The sequence below is a fragment of the Numida meleagris genome, chromosome 3, assembly GCF_002078875.1.
Source record: "Numida meleagris isolate 19003 breed g44 Domestic line chromosome 3, NumMel1.0, whole genome shotgun sequence".
In the NCBI taxonomy this organism is placed as follows: Eukaryota; Metazoa; Chordata; class Aves; order Galliformes; family Numididae; genus Numida; species Numida meleagris.
Window position 1 is genome coordinate 32363722 of NC_034411.1, and position 22155 is coordinate 32385876.

Sequence of the window (22155 nt, forward strand, 5' to 3'; positions counted from 1 at the left end):
ATGTTCAAAGAAATCTGCATGCTTTGTGCATGTTTTAATTTACTTCACTACTTGGATCCTTAATGTAAGCAGCTTTATCCTATCTTAGCATCCAAGCCATCTAACCATTTCATTCCTTTAGTACTTCCACTCAGTCTTTCACGTTTCTTTCATTCTGCTACCCACATTTGCCTTTGCCTTCAAAGCCACTGGTAAAAGTTCTGAAGAAAACAAAACTGACATCACTTTTCTGTAACTTCTATCCTCCTCTATCTTCTCTCATCTGCATAATGAAAATAACTCTCAGCCACTCCTGAAGTCAACATGCCCGAAGGTAACTTGCTCAGGACCCTGAAGCTCACAGAGGACCCTGCCTGTTGTGCTACCTGATTTGACCTCATCTTAAAAAGTGTGGATTGCCTAACATCCATGGCAACTACACTAACATCAGTAGCCGCCTCCTTTCAACATCTTATTTTATTTATCATATTTTTTAGGTTTTAGATTCTCAGTACTTGGATTTGTGATTTGAGCTTTTTTCTGGATTCATGCCAATGACCACTGCAGTTTACCAGTTATAATATGTTCAGTCAAAGGAATTGAAGGAGCCAGTCATTATTAGCCCCATCACTCTTTTGACCACTGTTTCCTGTAATAAGCTTCTATTACTTACAAAGGGGCAAGCTTGATTCTGTATCTCAAGTAATAAAGGATATATGGATATATATATATCCATTTACACGAGTTCAGTGCTAACATCCAAATTGATTTGAAGAATGCTTTAATCTTACATCAAGTAATGACACTCCTTCTTTCTCACATTTTCCCCAATTTTCTCAAAGTGAATACAAGTATATATTCCTGGATTTTGCATATTTTCAATATGTACAGGCATATTAAATGGGCATAAACATGTAATATATGTTTAGAATAAGAATACGTACACGTATCCAAAGGGACAGTACTTGTCACATACAATAGGTTTGCATTTCTTGGGCCGTGGACGGCACTGACAGATTTCACAGTTGTGGGCATCAGTCTGGAACCCAAAGGAACAGTCCAGGGAGCAGCCTGATATGAGGCCCGTACACAACTCCTCTCCTGTGAAGAACACATGTAGATGATTGCAAAGCAAAAATAGTTTATACCAGACAAACGGATACAATGGGATGTCTTCAGTTCCAGTCAAGAATATGGGGAGTAGATTCAGTACCCTATACTAACTTGATCTTGTGAAGTTATGCACATCCAACCAACATCCATGGCTGTCAGCCTTTAATAAAGCATTTAAAGTAACATAATGTTGTGACACACCATATTCATTTAATTGGTTTCTCTTCAAAATACAGCAACTTTTATTTCTACTCTATTTATTTTAACTAGGATTGAAAGGCTGGAATGTAATAACCTTTATTCCTTACTTACAGTGTTTGCTGTCACCTGTTTGCTCATTAAAACTTGCTTCTCAAAAATATAAATGTAATACTGGAAGAAGTGATCAAAGCTTTGAGATGTTAGACTAAAAGACCTTCCTCCTGAAGTCCACTACTATGTTTTATTAGCCTTTTGTGGCAAGGAAGGATGATGTTGGATTGGTTGTATATGAAATAAATTATTAAAACAAAATTTTAAAAACAAAATTAATTAAAAGAAATTGGTGGTATTATAAAAGAAATTAAACTCTGTTTTGACCTTTGATGTGGTGTAAATCATGACATTTCCTGCTGATGCTCTGAACTGACCCATGAATAATCCTGGAAACTGCAGAGGTTGGATTGATGAGTACCATTCATTTTCTGAAGTGTACTTTGTCACAGAGATGAAGTGTTTGGGTGGCTGTGCATAATCAGCACACTCATGGAACACAGGTCAAGTAACAATAAGGTACAAATGCAAAGGTGTGGGAGAAATAGAGAAAGAAATCTAAAGATGTAGAAACAAGGGAAATATTTTTTGGTTGGCATGTTTCTTTAAGTCATTCATGTCCAGATTTGTGTTTAGGACAGCTATCAAAGTGCGGTTCCCTGATTTAAACACGAAGTAAAATATAGTAATATAATGACCTCTTCAAGATCTTATGGCTAAACGTGTTTTTCCTTTCAATCTTCCGTTCTGCTTTGACTGTTGTGATTTGTTTAATGAAACTGCTTTTTGGAGGTGCAAAACACGTTCTTAAATGTAAAATCCATATACTTTATTTACAGGATCAAGATGTCTAGGACAGTGATATACAAGCAGGATGATGGTGTCTTATCCTAAGAACTTCATGCCATTAATTTACTTAAAATTCAAACAGTCAGTTGACATACTAACTATACAATCCAGTCTCAAAGCAACCTTCTCCTTGCTTAATCATTTATGTATTGAGTTATCCTCAAAAGAATTCTGAATTTTTGAGTGGCCAAGAATGGATGACTGACTGACAAACATTGCCTCTCAAGAACAGATGCTGAAGAGTATTCATCATCATGCCATTTATAAAATATAATCAAAATTCTGTCTGTTCCAACATACAGGTAAGGTTTGCTGAATTCAGTATAGACTACTGCTCACACCTGAACTTACTAGTGTTCTGTCAGTACTAGATGAGGACATCAGAATAATCTGTACAGAACTCTACAGGCAAAACTTCTAATAAGATGCTAAAAATGTTACCTTCTGAGAAGATAGTTGTTACTAAAATTAATGTGTTCTCGTTTTTAAATTTCTGGCAATACAACATACAATCTGTGGACTTAGTTTTTCAATAGGTTTTGAGAAATATTCTCTATAAAGAAATTCAGTGTTGTGGAAATCATTAAGTTGATTCTGGCCTGCTTTCCGACTTCATGCACATTTCTTTTTACTGAAACATTTTAAAAGACATGGAAAATTACAGGCAGTCACAAACTGAAGTACCATCTGGTACACATGCACAGGCCTCTTGAAAACCCTGCTCCACAGCTTTAAACAGGGCATTTTTTCAGAAAACTGAGAGTGAACTCGCCAATTTTATAGGAACAGAGTTTAACTCTATAAGAAAAAAAAAAGGAAAAAAAAGAGAAAAAGATGCCAAGGCTAAAGATTCTCGTGTAAATACAATTTAATGCATGCAATTTTCACCCTGACACATAGCCTTAATGATAGCTCTAAATTCATTGTTAGTAAAACTATCACAAGTTCATTATGAAAGACAAGTAAAAACAGATTTCCTGCTAAAGCTTTGCATTACAAGTGAAACGTACTGAAGAATAAAGAGAACTGCAATCTACTCATGAAGGTCAGCTGCAGTCATCTGAGGAGGTTTATTACTGAAAATATCAGGAGGTAATTTCTTTGGGGGGCTTTATCCATTTTTGCTTAAATAAACTTCATCTAGAACCTGAATCCCAAATCATGCAACATATTCACAGGGAAGAGATCCAGCCCTAAATGGGCTACTAACAGCTTCAAGGGGGGTATTCAAAGTAAGGAGTCTGAGGATAGGAAACATTTCAAAAAGCTAACATTGAAGGAAAACTACCTTTCAGAGGTCTGGAAATCTGCATTACGTGCTTACATGTCACTACAACTCTAACAGCATAGGCAAGCTGCATGATTACACAATATTTATTTCTCTGAATAATTAGCTATAACATCACTGAGAAAACTAAACTACTGATTCAACAGGTGGTACAGGACTAAACAGAAATGATACAATGATTGGAAATCAGTTAAAGAGAAGGCACCTTTCATTATGCCTCTTGCAAAATATGTGGTTGGAGAGTAGAATTCTACATGAGAAGTAGAAACACATTCACTGATTTTTCTTATGAAATGTGAAACGCCAATGAAGTAACGTCAATACAGAGAACAATCCTTCTACACAAGGTAATAGGAGGGCTTAGGGTGATAAAGTAATGATAGTGGAATGAAATGTAGTACTGAAAATGTATAAAATATACAAGCTGAGTTCATGCACATGAAATTGGTTGATCTCAGAAGGATATTAAAGCAATGTGACTTTAGAAAGAGACACACGAGTTCCTGAATGTCTCAGGCTAATATTACCGTACTTTTAACACAAATGTTTTAATATGAAGATGGGCTTTAGAGGAAATATAAAACAAAATATGAAACTAAATTCTAGAAAAATTTCAACTGAATCAAACACAGCAAAAAGCTAGCACAATAATCAAAGAAACCAATGAATTTATCAAAATAGCTTTCTACTGGGAATAAATACTCACTTGAGGACAAACATACCCTGAATACTTATAGCAGTGAATCCATCCCACACAACGAGACCATACTATTTTATTCTCTCTGTTCAATGATTGCAAAAGTAGCAGCAAAGTCAGTTACCAACAATCCCACGTTTCTAGGTAGTCTTCACTAGGTCTCACTATATTGGCAAAAGCTATTGTTTAGAGACCTTGGCTCTTCTAAACACAGCAGTTCTAACAAAAACTAGTTTGTAGTTGCAATAATTTAACACACTGTATTCTGACTTGGATATAGGAATTCCAAATTACTAGATTGATTTGGATCAATTTAATAAGATGCCATTAGAAGAAAACAGTACAGGAAAGAATAGTTGCAGGTGAACCAGTCTTCCAAAAACATCAGTGAATTATTAAGGTCCAAATACTAGGATCAGAGTTTCTAAGTCTGGTCACTATTGCCAAGAAACTCCTCTTAATACAGTAGTTTCTTTCTCCCGCCTTTCTTCACTCACTCCCCAACACAGTTTCACATGCATGGACTAATAAAATAAGTATTAGAGTTTCAGAAGAGCATGATGCTGCTTAAGGAGAATCTGATTGTGATATGTGGGATGGGACAAGACTGCCAGAAGAAGAAAATCTTGTCTTAAAAACAAGGGATTACTACCAAGTTATGACGAGACTGCACAGTGCTCTGCATGCAAAAGATTTGGTGTCAGTAATTCTTTTCCTCTAAATACCTCATTGTCAGTACTAAAATAAACTCATTTTAAAAGGTTGTCCAAGCACTGTAAGACCTAATCACCACCTGCTGAAGGAAAGAAAGATATGCACAAAAATCAGAGTGTAACAGAGGTTGATATACTGATGTGACATACCGATACCACTCTGCAAACAAGATGACAACATCATGCTCTGGAAGATGTAATGTTATCAGTGTTTGTAACTGTTCACTCAAAACGCAGATATTTCAGATACAATATAATCTCTCCTTCTCAGGTATGAGACCTCAGAGGCAGTATATCCTAAAATGAATTACAGGTCTTAGGCCTGATTTCAGAGTACTACTGCTATTTATTCCTGATTTCAGAGTACTCACATCCCCACCTTGCATGAGAAGGAGAAAATTTAGAATGTAGTGAAATACTTCTCAAAAATCAAACTGGACAAACGTCAGTTCTGTAAATTGTATGTTTGGGTCTAAAACTGTTCTCCCATTTGAAATTTAACAGCTTGACTGTAATTCTAGCTAGCTCTTATATAAAAACAGACCTCAGCTTCTTTCTTCTAACATATACATGACATACAAAAAAATCTAAGCTGTAAGATATGTTTTTCTCTGATTTATTATTTTACATATGGACACTGATAATTTTATTCTGAAGACTGAAAGTCATCTTAGGCTACAATTTTTGAAAATGCATTCCAGAGATGCATAACCTGTTGAAATACTTTTAGTTTTTAATCCTGTAGTTCACAGTGAAAAAAGTAACTTTTGGACAATATTAGTAGATATTTGAGAAGAATTATGTCAGTATTTCAACTTGTCTTAGGCCAGTGTCCATTTAAAAAAAAATAGATCTGTAGCATTGCTAGACAAAGCTAGCTACATACCTTCACCATCATTATTTTCTTGATGCTGAGGCTAGATCATACCAGGAGAACTGTTTCACAGTACCTTTATAATTAAGCACTCCTCAGCCGTCCTCTCGGTGTGGATTGCTACTGCTGGTTAATCTTCAGGGGTGGGGATCTGGGGAGGCAAATTTATGAAGGAGAAAACTAGGTTACTTATCAGTAACTGGAATTCTCTGAATATATTGCCTCCACAGATCCACACTAACCCTCCCTCCCTTCTTTAGAATTAACTCATGATTTATAATAGCTGGATAAAAATGAAGGGACTGGGCACTGTGATGCTAGAAAAAAATAATCCCATGAGTCCACTGAGGCAAATTACCCACACGGATACCTGCTCTAAACAACTCTAGGATTCACATACAACATATGACGTCACGAAAGTGGTATCTCTCAAAGGTGGAATTACTGGAAAATGATAGAGCTTCCCCAACCCTTCAAGAAGCTTTTTTTTTTTTTTTTTTTTTTAAACAAGTCGAGCAAATTTCCTATTGGCTTTTATTACATTAGATTTATTGTAGGCATTGCTAAAACTAATACATTGCACTCCTCAGAGATCCCCACTTTTGCTCTAGCAAGAAGATAGATAATATTTATTTAGCATGTGTTGTTCATCATAATTGTGTCCTCTTTGGGGAGTACTTCCACAGTATTTTGCATGTGCAGTTACAGTTAATACTTCACTTTTACATAGGCCATGTATTATTATTTTTTTTTTTTTAAAGAAACATGCTCCATCCACAGTTTCCCATGGCTATATTTCACTAACAGAAGTCTAATAGATATTAAGCATTTCTTTTCATAGCACTGCAGGAAAGTAACCAAATGTACATTTTCTGCCAGGTCTACCTTATTATTCAAAAAATCCAGGACGTTCTCTCCTTGCACTAAAAAAAGCTAATAGACTGCTTCTATCTTTTTCTTTTTGTTACATGGAACTTGTTGGTAAATCATGGTAACAATGGTAGAACAGAAAAATGTTACATCATTCATATTTACCTTTCTATTTCCAAGAATTGTACGTTGTTCAAAATGTACCTTTTTTGTGTGAATAGTGTGACTACTTTTCCCATCTCATGTTCAATATCCAAATAAACATAAAATATGTTTACATAAACGAACCACATTAACACTGAGAGAGCTTAAAAGTGCTTAGAATGCATAGCTAAGAATTTTTTTTTTTTTTTACATGGATAGATTAAAGGGATCAAATGTTCAAGTTTTGGTTGGGAAGAGTAGAAGATTAGGAAAACTCATCCAAAACTGTAACTACTGAATGATGAACACAGAAGATATTATTTGACATATATTCTCCCTTTTTTTTTTTTTCTCATCATCAGGCCATGCATTTTTTTCAGAGCTTCAACACTGCTGCTTATAGATGGCCCATAGATAAGCCTATATTACTTTTCTCAGACCTCCCGATTCTGTGCTTCAGTCTTCCACAGCTGCCTCTGAATATCTCACAACAAATCCAACTCCCAGACTGCCAAATCTAAACTTCACACTGGAGTTCCACTCCATCAACTATGAAGGGAGATGGTGTGACTCACCACAATACCAAAGGCCATGCTGCAGATATCTGCTAGTACCATGACAGGATATCTGCTAACTCCACAATAGGATATGTTCTACTCATTTAAGGAAAAGGTCTTAAAAAAAATCACAAATATTTCTGTATTTATATGGGATGCATTTGGAAGAGTGGGGTTGTTTTACATCTATAGAACTGTGCAAACACGCAACATACAAAGAATTCCACTCTTTGAATCCTGATTTTATGATTTGCTTTGACAGACAAAACATAACCACGACAGGATGAGGATAACAACATGCTACAATGTGCAGGAAAAACACCTTGTCTCTATAGCCTTCTGTAACTGCAAGTCTCCAAGAGTACTTTGGAATTAAGGAAATTGTATGACAATGGCCTCCTGTAACTGCAAAGCTAAGCCTTCTGCATGAAGTAAGCAGGTTTTAGACTTACAGAAATTTTCTAATTTTAATAAGATCTGAAATGTTTAGCCAAAAATGCTCTCAGTTATACCCTGAATAGTACTGCACATTCAACTCATTTAGGGTAAAAGACTGTAGTCTGTAACAGAAGTTACAGGAAAGATTTTAATGGCTTTTTCCTTCTCATGAATTAAATACGGGGAAGAGATAAGACCAGATAAGCTACTGGCTCTCACTGCAGGCTCTCAGTAAAAAATGATTTACTGTTCAGCAGCAATTTTCAGACTTTAAATCTTAATTTATTGCAATCAGCAGGCATTATTCAATGTGCTGGTTAGTCCTCTTTGGAGCAACAGGAGTCCTGCCTCATAAATATCTGATCACTGGTTTTATTTCATTCCTCTTATGTATGCCTCCTTCCAAAGACTTTAATCCACTCCAGCTCTCCCTATGAGCGCACAAGCCTAGACACTCCAAACACAATTGCAACTGCTGCACTCCACAAGTAACAAGTTTTTGCTTGCTCGCTTTTTTTCTATTTGTTTCTTGTTCTTCTATCCTCTTTCATTTTTTCCTATTATTGCAGTACTGTCTCAGTTTCACTGACGGCGTTCTGCAGCAGTTCTTCCTATAAACTGGGCTATACTTTTTTTTTTCCTTTCATCTTCATGAAGCACTTCGGCTTCTGTACATTCCTGCTCAGAGTTACCATTCCTTTTCCCTGATCATTTGCAGTTCCATCGCTACTTGCTGGAACTTTTCCTCTTATTAATCTGTGCTCACTCATAGAATCATAGAATGGCTTGCACTGGAAGGGACCTTAAAGACCAACTAGTCCCAACCCCTCTGCCATGGGTAGGGTAGCCAACCACTAATATAATTCTTTGCTCAGTGGTAGTTTTTTCTTACCACTATGGTCTACCTCTGCTTTTTTAAATTTTACTTTACACCTAATATGCTTTCACAACATGTTTCCAAAGCATGTTTTTGCATTCACTGCAAAAACAAGAAAGAAGGGTAAAGTATCCTTCTATTAAAACCATTGTGTTCAAGAAACATTACCATTTGCTTCTTTCTTCCTTCTCTCATTCTGTAGTCCACTTGAAACGAGCTGGATAAACTTGAATCTAAATTACAATAAAGCACCACACAAGCTTCATTATACCATATTTACATAAACGTCAAATAAACCCGTTGTATAGATTTTTAGCTACAGAAATGTAAATGAAGATAGCAGTGAGGAACCATTTATAGATTTGCTGTGCTTTCTTCCTTTTCTTCTTTGTAATTTTGCTTTTTTTCTGACTGAAATGAATAGAACTATGTATATCTCAGTGAAGACAGATAAAGAGAAGTTAGCAAAAATGAAAATGCCATTGGAAAGACATTTGAAGAGCTTGGATAGGATGACTTCAAACAGCAATAAGAGGTACATGTATCTTCTGTACTCAGGTTCTCAATCTGATTCAGCTGAGCAGCTCAGATCAGCAAAAAAGAAGTGAGTGCAGTGTGAAGACACAGATACTCTCAAATTAATTTAAATGTAAATCTGCATGTGAACCTAAGATAATACACATTCTTACATTTTTAGAGAACCAAGATGCAACTCAACTAGTTTAGACTTGAAAGTACAGAGAACTAGAACAGTACGTTTTCATCATATGTGACCTCCAACTGTTTTCTTCTTGGTCCTCATGCAGTCATTTGTCTAGAGTCTGGCAAGAGATAAACATTACTTGACAGAAAAATTCTAGCCCTGTCATTTTGACTGATATCCCACCATTGATGAAGACTACCAAGCCGTAATTTTTCTTCCCTTCTTTAGTAAATAAAGGTTTCTCCTCTCTGAATGACTTGGGAGATTTTTAAGCAATCTACAATTCAAGTTATTTAACTGAGAAAAAGGATGACAGACAAACGATACTATTAAGTTTGATCCTGACAGTTTGCTACTGCAAAATGAAAATAATTGCAAGCAAATCTGGCAAGAGAAAAATCTCCTTGAATAGGTTCTTAAACAGTATTTAATCAGAAACACTCCAAGAAAGAACAGAGACATCCTGGGATGCAATAAGTATACATGTACGATCTGATAGTCTAGGACAAAAGAAATGATAGCCTGGAGTGATGGGCCTCGTGCAACGAACTGGAGGGCAGGACTGCACGCACAGGCATACATGCTGAAACTTGATGAGTATGTCCATCTTCTTGTCAAAACTCCTTACAGAAATGCTCCCCCTCATGCCAGTTAATACTTCAGCAATAAAAAAGAAAAATCAAATAACAGTGGTAAAAGCAGAACTTTCTAATTTTGTAGGCAAGGCATGTATGTGATGGCAAAAAAGTATGTGTTTTATCTACCCTTGCAGAGGGTGCTTTTTCTTTTATCCACTGATACTTTTGACGTGTTCAGCTTATGAGTTCATTTCAAGGCACAATTTTTGTGTTGTATAAACTCTTCTAGTTCCTGCGTCTCAACCTGATCACTGAGTCATATGATCCTTAGATGAAATTCTTTACTATTCTCCAGAGAGGATGCAGAATGTGCAGCATACCTGCTGTTGTGCATAGTCGAAACAACATGAACTAGTAGATAAAATACTTAATCAAATAAGACAAAACTAATACAAATCTAAAACAAATGATATAAACAGCACTGCATGTTTTATAAATAGGGGAAACTCCTATCCATATTTTATCAAGTAGGAAATAGATGTGGACCTCTGTCAAGTTCCTGTGGAAACCTATGAAGGTCACTGTTGCCAGGGACACAACTTGTAACTGAAAATATTACTTTCTCTATTACCATAATGACATAAATTTATTTGATGTCTCCTGTCCCTTATCAATACGGAAACAAAAAATGCACATTTTCCAAGAAAAAAAGATAAAGGCACCAGAACAAAACCTTTTTTTTTTTTCCTTAAGCAAAACACCAAGCCAATCCCTAAACAAGGAAGATGCAGTGCTACAATAAAATTATAAAGGGACTTTAACCACTCGTAGCTGGGCTGGCAGGCACAAGAGATATGTCCTCCAGCTGAGTTGCCCTCCAGTTCTTTGATAATTCCAGGAACAAACTTGACCTTGCTTCATAGTTCATGCATAAACATTAAATTCTTAAGGAAATACACAGAGAAAGTACACTTTTCCTGCTTTTCTTTGAGATACTATTATCACTGATAAATGCAAAGTTCTTACAAGGTCAAATGCTTTTTCTTGGGTTAGAACTGATGACAAAGCTTATATATATATTAAATCAAATGTATTTATATATGTTACGGAAACATGTTACGTATGGCTACCTTCGTATATGAACATACATGCCCTAAAAGTATCATTTTCAAATATTTTTGATCCTCAAAAGCAATAAACTATGTTAAAAATAGGCTGTTTAGCAAACAGGAGTTTTTGAAGTGCACAAATCTGGCAAAACTTCTCAAAGGCACATTGTCATTAATGTTAAGTGCCTAATCATAATTTTTTTTTTTTTACCTAGCTGTTAGTTTTTACCTAAATTCATACATTTATGTTTTTCCTCCAAATACATTTTAATCAAGCAATGTCAGAAAATGGCAATCTGTCCTTTAAAGATGAACAAATAGAAAGCACATGTACAGTAACACAACAGCCAATTAACATTATGAATGGAAAAAACAGCATATTAACATCTTCACCAACAGCAGGATATAACAGGTATAAGGCACTGTATTTTAGCATACTCACTCGTTTTGCACTGACAAATGCGGCAACCATTTTGATCCAGTTTGAAACTATAGATACAGTCTTTTTCAGTCAAAGTGCAGTTCACCAAAAGCTCACAGGTGGGTGGACCTATCGTTATGTAAGTTGGTTCTAAATGCAAGAAAAATAAAACACACATATTTGAGATCAATTTGATATTTTAGTTAGTTCGCAAAAGGCAGACACAATGCTACAGCAAAGTGAATCATTTTTAACAAATACTTTTTTTGATTCGTGAACATTCCTGGTACTTAATTCAAGAAACAGACTTTGTTTAGAAGTGGTATATACTCATTATAAACAGTACGAACCAACACAAAAATTTTGAATTTTTTTATCTTGTGTTTTTTTTTTTTAATGAAACTCAGCACTTAAGTAGCAAGAAATTTACTTATGATTATACTTATGATATACTTATATACTTATATATATATACTATATATACTTATGATTATACTAAGCATTATGAAACACAAATTACACAATTTTTAAGGAAATAACTGTGAGCTTTCATTTCAACATTTAAGTTGATTGAGTTCTTCTTTTTCCTGAATCTCAAGAAACAAAGACTTTAAAGAAATTAAATTCTAAATAAATTCAAATGGATGAATTTGTCAATTGTGAAAATACGGAGAAATGGTATACAAACCATAACTGCAAGAAAACATAGTGTTTTATATAGCATGAACATTTTCACAGACTGAAGATGGCCATATCTTATCATCTCTCATCCCCAAACCAAATCCTCTGAATGACAAGTTTTGTCATCCATACTTAGAGGCAAATAGTCCTTACTCTCAGATTGAGAGTAGAATACTACTCAACATTTATTAAATTATTAGTGGTATATACTGTCAAACAAAATACCTGCCTATTTCTCTGCCTATTGGTTCTGCACCCACCAGGCAGCTATTGCACCCATGCCTTCCAGTCAAGTGAAAATTATCCCATTACAAGAATGTGCCTTTCTGCTTTCATTGTCTTGTACAATTTTCTGCTTTCACAGCTTCCTTCCAGCCCTGCTCTTCCCTTCCCAGCAGTTTATGCAGTGTTGAACATTTTTAATCCTTTTTAAATTAGGTCAGCTAAGTACAGAGTTAGGAGCAAAAGGAATGCATGACAGGCACAGAAGATTTTAGTCTTATCTCTCAGAGATCATGGTTCAGATTCCTCACGTTTCTGCAAGTTCTGAAACACTATTCAAGTTCAGTTCTGTCCTCTGTACAATTTTTGTAGAAAAAGTCTCTATATATTCTATATATTCTACATACATAAAACACCACCAACAGCTCTGTTTAAATGAAAGCTGGAAATTTGGGTAATAGTATCTCTGTGCCTGTAGAATCCTCAAATCTCTTGTAAGATGAATTACTTTTTTCTTTTTTTCTTTTTTTTCCCCAGATTTTTTCCAGAAGTTTAACAGACTATTAGTTTGCGGGTCAAATGAGAGATTCTATAAATTTCTGTGAACTATTCACGTCATGGCTCAGTCTGCAAGCATAGCATGGAAAAGTAATCTTAATGAACAATTTATTTTAGAACAAATGAATTCCCAAACTAGACTATTTTTAATTGCAATGAACTCCTTGCATTTTTTTTTTTAAATCACTCAATGAACTGACTAAATTATGTTCATATCTAATATTTGCAACTTCAACATATCATTAGTTTAGGGATGAAGACCATACCAATATACACCAGTAACATGATGTATTCCAGAAATTTCATTAACTCATCCCATTTGTTTAGGGCAGAACACAATAAGCTATCTTTGCAAATAAACTGATTTTTAGCATCTGGTTCCCAGTCTGAAAATCTCAATTCCTACCTCACTGTATTCTTAAAGTAAAATATCCTCAACAAGCAAGAAAACATAACACTGCAGTTATCTTGAAGCTACATGCAGGTTATTGGCCAGACAGCCCAAATCTGGCACTCTGAATGACAAAAAAGCCACAGTAATGCTTATAAACAATGGTAGTTAAAAACAATACCAATCATATGAATCACTCATGTTATCCAAAGCATGTGGTAGCTTTTCAAAGCTCTGTTTTGTGTTTTGATGCTCTTCTGTCTTGGGTGCTGACATATCAATTTTGAAATTTTGCTACCTTGATGCATTGAGCAATACAGTATTTCTTAATAGAGACAAAATTAAATAGTTACTATTTTAATTTAAAAGATTTTTGTGAATCCTTTATTTTTTGTGGTTTACTGTATTACCTCTCACTTTTGTTTCTGCTCTCAGCATCCTGAGAGTTTCCAAGCAAGCTCACAAATCTGTTTTTCCTCCCTTCTGTCCCTAAAGGTAAGTCCTGAGAGATACAGTAATTTTATATGCATGCCTGCTTCTCAATGAGCTGCAAGTGGAGGACAAAAGAAATAATTTCATTCCCTACCCCCACATGTGCAAAAATGCAGCCAGAAAAAAAAGTATCAGCCCTTTTCACTTCGCTAGACAAGACTCAACAAATAAAGCCAGCTTTTCTGCTGCCAGGCTGCTGGCTATTTGAATAGGCAAGCAGTAGTTAAGTTTGAAAAAGCATGTGCGGCCACATGATCCCAGTTAGGCTTTCACTGCTGCTCTTGGTACAAACTGCAGAAGAAAGATGCAGTGCACAAACGAACAGACAATTGGTGGGAAAAACATATGCTATTTCTGTCTGTGTATTTTACAACAATAAAACTATAGTAAAGAAAGAGGGAAGACAAAAATAAAGTGAAAAGGATTGATGAGAGTCCACATGAAAACAATGTTTTTTGTTTTTTTTTTAGATAGAACACAGATATTGCTGATCTAAAGTGTTTATGAGTAAGGTTAAATGCAGACTGCTATTAGAATATCTCATTCCCTATACTCTCTCTGAGCATGAAATTTTCTCTGCTGAATTTCAGTGCATAGGATTACTAATTTGCTTGCTATGAGGTTGATAAAAATGTTGTATTCATTTTTTATGCTTTTTCACTTTGCTATAAATACCCTTCAGCTAACAACAGGAATTCTACCGCAGTAAATCAAGCAGGACACAAAATTGGTATACGCATGTCATGTCCAAAGAAAATGTTCTTATTTTTTTATAGTAGTAAAGAAACAAGGCAATAGGAATGTATTGTTCCACAAACTACTAACATTAAATCATGGCCTAGTTAAATCTGCTATACAATACCACTGCCCACTCTTCCTCTCCATCTCAGGATGAGACAGAAGTGATGCTGCTCTCAGCTGGAGGCAGATTTAAATCATTCTTTGAGATCCAGACCCATCTGAGGCATCAAACAAAGCATAAACACAGATTCAACACAGATCTGTGTCTGACATTTTGCTTAAAAGTCACTTTACAACGTATGAAATCCACAGTGGATATTCCAGCTGCTGCTGGCCTTTCAGTCTGAACCACTGAAAAAACTCTACAGTGCATGATCAAATCCCTGAATCTCACTCATCCTAGCTTGAAGTCAAAGTGCTTTGCAGGGAAAGAAGGGAAGACAGCGATATCCCAGCAATACCTGGAACTGGCTTTGTCTTACTGGACCTACCTTAGCAATACCGCCACAAAACACGAGTGTCACGAACAAGGAGATTTGTCAAGGTGGAATAAGACCATATTGCCACTGTCAGTTTCCTAACCAATCCCCAAAGCATTCCTTTCTGCTATTTTCTGATTTCTGAGACCTTCCGCTTCTACTATGAGTGATGTGACATAGCTGTTGTCAGAAAGAGCATTTTCTTCTGTTAAAAACGTGAAATACATAGAAGAGGACAGGATCTAGTCTAGTCTAGTACCGTGCCTCTGACAGAAGCAACAGCCACTGTCATACACAGATCTTGTTACATGTGGATGAGTACTAGGATAATGCCTGGCTGAAGTATTTAGAAATGGAGAGAAACTGATTCATCCATGCTTCAGTGACAGCAGGGAAAAAGTTTATAAGGATTAGAATTTTATTATACACACAGTTTGAACATTTAAAATCATTGAAAAAAGAAAGCAAACAAATTCACTGATGATTGCTGAAGCAATAAAAACAAAAACAAATCTGAGACCATTTACTGTAGTCTTCTTGACTTCAATTTTTCATCTGAATGTCAAAAATGAACAATTCATTGAAGATGTCATTTTTCCTTCCAACTATGGAGATTCCATTTACAAAATTATTTAGTTTGTTTTCAAGTGAGCTGAAAAAAAAGATAAAAGTAGCCCTCCCCCCCCGCCAAGCCTGATATCAGTTATACACATTTTCCTATCAGACTTTTAAATTGTTTAAAATCTGAACTTCGGGTATTTAGTTCATTTCAGCAAAAGAAGTAGGATTTCACTTAATGGTATCACACCAAAGACGTGTACTATAAGAGAGCAGTAAGTGTTCAGTTTTGGTCTGTGTGAAGGACAAGAGGACTTGTATCAGTGAGAGCACAGCAAGCAGGACCAGGGAAGCAATGCTTCTCCTCTGTTTAGCACTTGTGAAATCCACAGATAAATATTTTGATTCCTAATTGTTTTTGTATTCCTTTGCCAAGTACTGACCGTCTTCCTTACTCAGTAAAAATAGATGTAGTCTAACACCATCTCTCTGAAATCTGTGCAATGACTGAAGGAGTAGCTTTCAATTCAAGAAGCAAAACTTCTTCCAGGCAGTTAAAACAGAGCAATTCTCTCCAAAATGTTATTTGCTGACAGCCACAACCACCTTTCATCAATGCATTTTATTGTTCATCTTTATGCTAATACCTTAAGAACAGCTTCCTCAGCCCATTACTATTATTATGACATGAAAAATACTTAAAACAAGCTCTTTGCTTTGTTTAATTTGGAACGCAGTATTTAAACTCAAAACAGGCTTTGTTTCATACTTTCAGTAAAACCACATCAGGGAAATACCTCCTCCAGGCTTTTACAAAATTGACTTTAAGTAAGGAAGTAATCATGTTTAGGTTTTTTCTTCTGCATATTGTTTAACGTTCAAGTAGCTATATTTGACATTGTTAAATATGAACGAATTTAAACACGAATACAAAACTGCTTCTAATCAACCATTAGAAATCTGGACTGCTGTACATCTTACCACAAAATAATTAGAAATGTATGAGGACAGATATTTGACACTACTGAATCAGCCCAGATTTTAATTTCACTTGCAAATGCTATCCTTTCAAAATAGAAGGGAAAAAAACTACTATTACAATAACAATATTTTTTCTTGACATAGAAGTGTAGAAGACATTAGTGTAAATCAAACACCTACATTAAATTACTTTGCTTGATTCAAGCATAGTGATTATTCCAACTAAACAGACACAGGGGTCTGATTTCTCTTCTTAATCACTTCATCTGTGCTCCCTGTGCAGTTTGACTTGGTATTACTTTAAGCATATATGCTTAAAAGCTAACAAATCTTACCAACATTTGGTGTAGTGTCCCAAACATCTTAGAGAATTATTTGCATATGCCCTAATAATAAACTAGAACGGCAAAGTATGAGTTGACTACAAATACATACATATCAAAAAAAATCAGGCAAAAAGGATGTTTTACGACCCTGAAGCTGCAAGTAATTTATGGATCTATGTGCTGTTTTTTCCTGTTTACATTTTTATATGCACTTTTATCTATACAAAACTAGCATTTTCTACCAACTTCACATTAACAAAAACATTTCAATCTGCCTGATAGAAACACGCATAATCAAAACTATAAAACTGTAAGTTCTATAGATACGCTATTATAGAGGTTGAACATTATCTTTCAAAAAGGTCTCCTTTGAATACTCCCAAAAAATGGATTTAATCAATTTCATTGAAAGATTGCAAACTACTATGCAAGTACCTAGCTTACATTAGGAATTAAAGAGAAAAATCCTTGAAAAATCCTTAAAAACCTTTGCCAAACAGACAATTTTTATATTAATAGACAATATAAAAAATATGTTCCCAGAACTTCCCAAAATACTGTTTTGTATTTTATTTGTATTTATTCAGTACTTGTATGCTGCCTATTACAATAATGTATAAAATCAAATTTTCAGATGTTAGTGTTGATAGTTACTACATAATACAAAGGCATTATATTACAAACCAAGTATTTTGAGGAATTACTCAGAGATTATTGCTCATGCAATTGAAGTCAGAGCTGCCAGTGATTTCCAAAATGAAAACATTTGTACTTTCAAAAAGCCTGATTATAATCAAAATAATTTCAACATACAAGCTCATATCAATAGTAACTCAAATTTCTCAAATAGATCAAATGGTTATATAGTACAAAAAGCCACCAGGCCTGAAAATAACCCTAAATTTAAATACCATAACTGTAGCATGAGAAGTGGGATTTTATGCAACACCATTCAGCACTAGAACTGCTCAGAATCATCTTTCATACGTGAATCAGTTCATACTCTTGCTAGAAGCAGTCAAATAAAATTGATCCATTTCTTGTGTGTATTATTAAAAAAGCTGGAACATGGAAACATGTTTTCAGAGTATAGCACAAAGAAGCTTTACTTCTAGTTGTGAGCAGGACAATGGATGTAGGTTGCTCTGAAAATAATGCCTCCTATTTATTTCAATGAAAATTATGATAGATACAAAGAACATTATACTAGTGGATAGAGCAAATTCTCAGCTACAAAACACTATTTTTCAACACAGTCACCACCACTAGCTAAGCATTTTTTGCCAGTGATGAACAAGAGCTTGCATGCTACTCTCATAAAAGTGCATCAGCAGAGGTGACCCACTGTTGCTGTCACCACTGCTGAAATGCACCACCACCACCTCACTGTGCTCATATCCATTGCTTGGTCTCCATAAATGCTGATGAATGTCAGCAGGTACCATTTTTTCCATATGGAGGAATTCAGTGACACCCCTTTGCTTCAGACACACTTCCATGTCAGACACCATTGTGTCAGACTGCCCCTCTGCTGCCATCTGACACAAAGCAACAATATGTAATGGAATACTGGTGGGAAGGTTCAACCTCTACTGCCATACCCACCAACATCCACTTCTGATGTAGTGGGCCAACATAAAATAACATAGGAGGCATTACTTTCAAAGGAGCCCTCATAATTTTTTTGTTCTTCTGTTTGGACCAAAAGTACTGATCACAAGAAGTCCTTTTCAGTATAAATGGAAAAAAAATATTTCCCCCAAAATTCCGTATAGAAATTATAACCACTGATAATCCCAGTACTTTTAACAATAATTTACTATGAGAATTATTATTACTTTTCTAATTAGGAGGGACAACACTAAGAAATTTTATGTAAAAGTCTTATTGTGCCCAGCCACAAACTCAAAATATAACTCCTTGAGGTGCATGCATTTAATTTAAAATGATTTTTAACCCCAGAGAAGCAACTCACATAAAATAGCACTGCATTTAGATTGAGCAGTGATGAGTCCTGAGACACTGGGAGAAAGCATTAGCCAATGTGAATGTACCAGAACAGGATTCTAGAAAGCTCAGCATCTCATAGAGAGCGTGAAATTGAAGAGTATTCTAGAGGAAGGAGGGAGGAAAAATGAGTCAAAATCACGTTCTACACATGAACAAAGACCTCCAATAGCAGTAATAAAGAGCCTGCCTGTGTTTGGGGAAAGTGAAACAGCTCCCTCTTCTGTAGCATTTTATACTGCGTGCTGTCTATAAAAGGATTAAGACGCTCTGATACTACAAAACCAACACCAACAGACTTACAGAAATATAGACTCAATGCATTCAAGCATTTATCATAAAAGTTAAGAAAAAGTATGAGTGAGCAGCAGTCTTGCTCTGTACCATACGTTTTACCAGATAAGTGCCTGAAAACTGGTCCTGAAGGGTGTGCTGCTCAACAGCCTTTTGCTGGAGTCTATATTCTTGTTTGAATTTTGTCTGCAGTCCAAAAAAGTTAACTGCAGCCTACTAAGCAGCAGCATGTGTGTTTACTTAAGCTTCCTGTAAAAACATTCATATCATTCCAAGAGTGACTAAATGTTTTCCATCCTCATAGTTAGCATTCCAGGCTTCCCCGCCCCTCCAGTCCATTACATGAAAAATATCAGTCCCGAGTCCCAAGCAAGAGAATTTCCTTCCTGGGTTTGAAATCCCTAATAACTCGCAGGATATTTCCCCCCCTAGAGTTTAGCTGTCTGTGTTAACTATCAGTGTTTAACTATTACATAATATAAAATGCATGCAAAGATTTAAGATGCAATTATTTTTAATGTCACGAAGAATGAACAGAAAATATATTCATTAATGTATTCATTAATACTTCCAAACACATGGCTCACTTTGGCAGAAAAGAAAGACTGTTAATTTCAAATGTTATTTATACTGTCAACCTGAGAGTACTAAAATACAATTCATTTTCCTCAAAAGTAACTATTATAAACCAAGATTATTTTTATTGTTCCTCTGAAGAAGTCTCCTGTGAAGCAATGCTGCATGTGTATGAGGGGGTCTAACGAAATAGTCAAAAACTTTCTATTCCCAAGATGTTAACTTCAAAGCTTTTATCTGGTGCAATCAGTCCTTCCAGTTTTTAGGCATGGACTCCCTTCATATAGGCATTAATACCCATGAGGTTTGGTTTTTTGACAAACTCATGTGAAATGACAGTGAGAAATAATGGCATTTATTAAAGCAGTATCGATTAAACTTATTTATAAAGAAATGTCCAACTAGATAAGGTCATTCAGTTATCATTACAAGGTGATGTTATAAACACACTAAATTAGTGTGTATCTGGGCCAAATCTATGAATGCCGGAGGCACTGGAAAGAATTAATTAGATGATCCATGAGGTTCTTTAAAAGCAAGAAATCCTTAGCTACACTGAGATACATAGATGTATTCACTAGGATTCCCAGATTGTTTATCCTTTCAATACCCATCTTCTAATGAACTTTATGATGAATCACTAAAAGCAAGAAAGAGATTATTTTATATCAGTTTAGCATTCCTGACTTTCTTAAACGCAAAGACTTTTATTGGCAGGATGTCTCATTGCACCCTGGGCTGTGTGGCTAAATCTCTGCCGTCTTGTCTAAAAAAGCTGTACTAAATCATGATCTGGCAAAAGTAAGCTCAATTCTCTACAGCACTGTGTTTGAATCTCTTAACTGGCTTTGATGAAAAGACCCATCCTGACCTACAGTGCTGACACTGAACAATAACTTGCCCTTCGTACTCTAAGTAGATTCCTGGGTCCAAATCCTATGCCAGTGAACACTGTTCTCTACTACTGATTTCATCGTGAATGAATCAAATTTCTTTTCATGGGACTATGGTGCCTTTTTTTACTTAATGATGTGTTGGACACACTAAAGGAACTGAACCGAATTACTTCTCAGCTACAGCTTGGAGCCCTTTATTGATGAAAATGTTAATTTCTTTTTGCAAAGATAAAGTGTCAGCCATTATGACAGCGAAGTAATGCAGTCCTTATTCATGAAAGTCCTCTGAGAGAACTTTGTCTAACACTTAATTTCTCATTCATAGCTTATGCTGGAACCCTTCCACCTGTACCTGAGAGCTCTCACGCAGAACTACTCACTGGGTGACAGCCAACTACTGTATATCAACTGACTTGGCTGCAAGCTTTCCCTATCTGTAGCCTGAATCTCTGGGAGAAACGAGGGAATGTAGGAAGCCTTCAACTTTCCTAAGAGACATTTCTGGTATCGATGCCAAGTTCTCAGCACTTGTATTTATTATCTTCTTTTCGAAGAACCAAGCATTTTCCCAGTACTCTACTCAATATTTACTTCCTGTGAACACGACTATTACTCCTATTTGCAGATGGCTGTCTGCAGATGGCCCGAGGAAGGCATGGTTATTTATGTCACTGTGGCTTGTTTGGTGTTACTCACATGCTATTACATATTGACACTAATAGCTATTTGAAGCTCCAGTAGTATCCAATTTTTTAAAAACTTCATTAGAAATGGAATTGCTGCTTAGACATTCAGGAACTGAAACAAATGTTAACCCAACAGTGAAGCAAACAGTTCTAGGAAAAGCAACACCAACAAAAGCCTGACTTCCTGTGGATCCATTTCCTACAACAGGACAAGCACCCAAACCAGATTCCATGAAGAACCTCAGCAGTAATGAAGTATGAGTTCATATCAAAACTTCACACCCTATTCCTTCTAACGACCTGTCTGCTTTCATTAAATATGTAGGAACATGTTATCTTTGAGATTTCTGTGTGTTACAAGTGACCATTGGCTCTAAAACTGTGGGGAAAGCACAGAGGGCTAATGTGATTACCCAAGCCTTGGCTCTTTATGAAGACAGTCTAGAAAACAAAGAAAGAAAAAACAGACTAAGTAGATAATAGATTAAACAAACAAAAGCAAATCCCTAAGGACCAATATCATTACAACAGCTACAGAAGTTCTATAGGAGCATCCATCAGAAGCTTAAAACAAATTCTTTGTGTTGGATCCACAGAACACAATGGGCCTGCTTTTCCCAGCTCTGACTGGTGCAAGGATGAGGCTGCTTTGAAAAGCAATATAGAGTGAAGAGCTCAAGGATGGAGGCTGGCTGATGAAGGAAGAAATGACACAGAAAACATCTGGGCTTTGTCTGGAACCATCTCTTTTCTGCAAGGGGAGAAAGCACCCTTTTCTAGAGGGAGAACAAAGCTGCTCAAAGCA

General features: G+C 35.8%; 1 protein-coding gene across 1 annotated transcript in view; it reads right to left on the reverse strand.

Annotated features, from left to right (window-relative positions):
- Positions 1–22155, reverse strand: part of CRIM1 (cysteine rich transmembrane BMP regulator 1) — a 172986-nt gene that overhangs the window by 22394 nt on the left and 128437 nt on the right. The window contains exons 7-8 of the mRNA XM_021389763.1: positions 11484–11612; positions 924–1080 (exon numbers count right to left, since the gene is read on the reverse strand). Coding sequence (XP_021245438.1) covers positions 924–1080; positions 11484–11612 — 286 coding nt within the window. The remainder of the gene's footprint in view (positions 1–923; positions 1081–11483; positions 11613–22155) is intronic.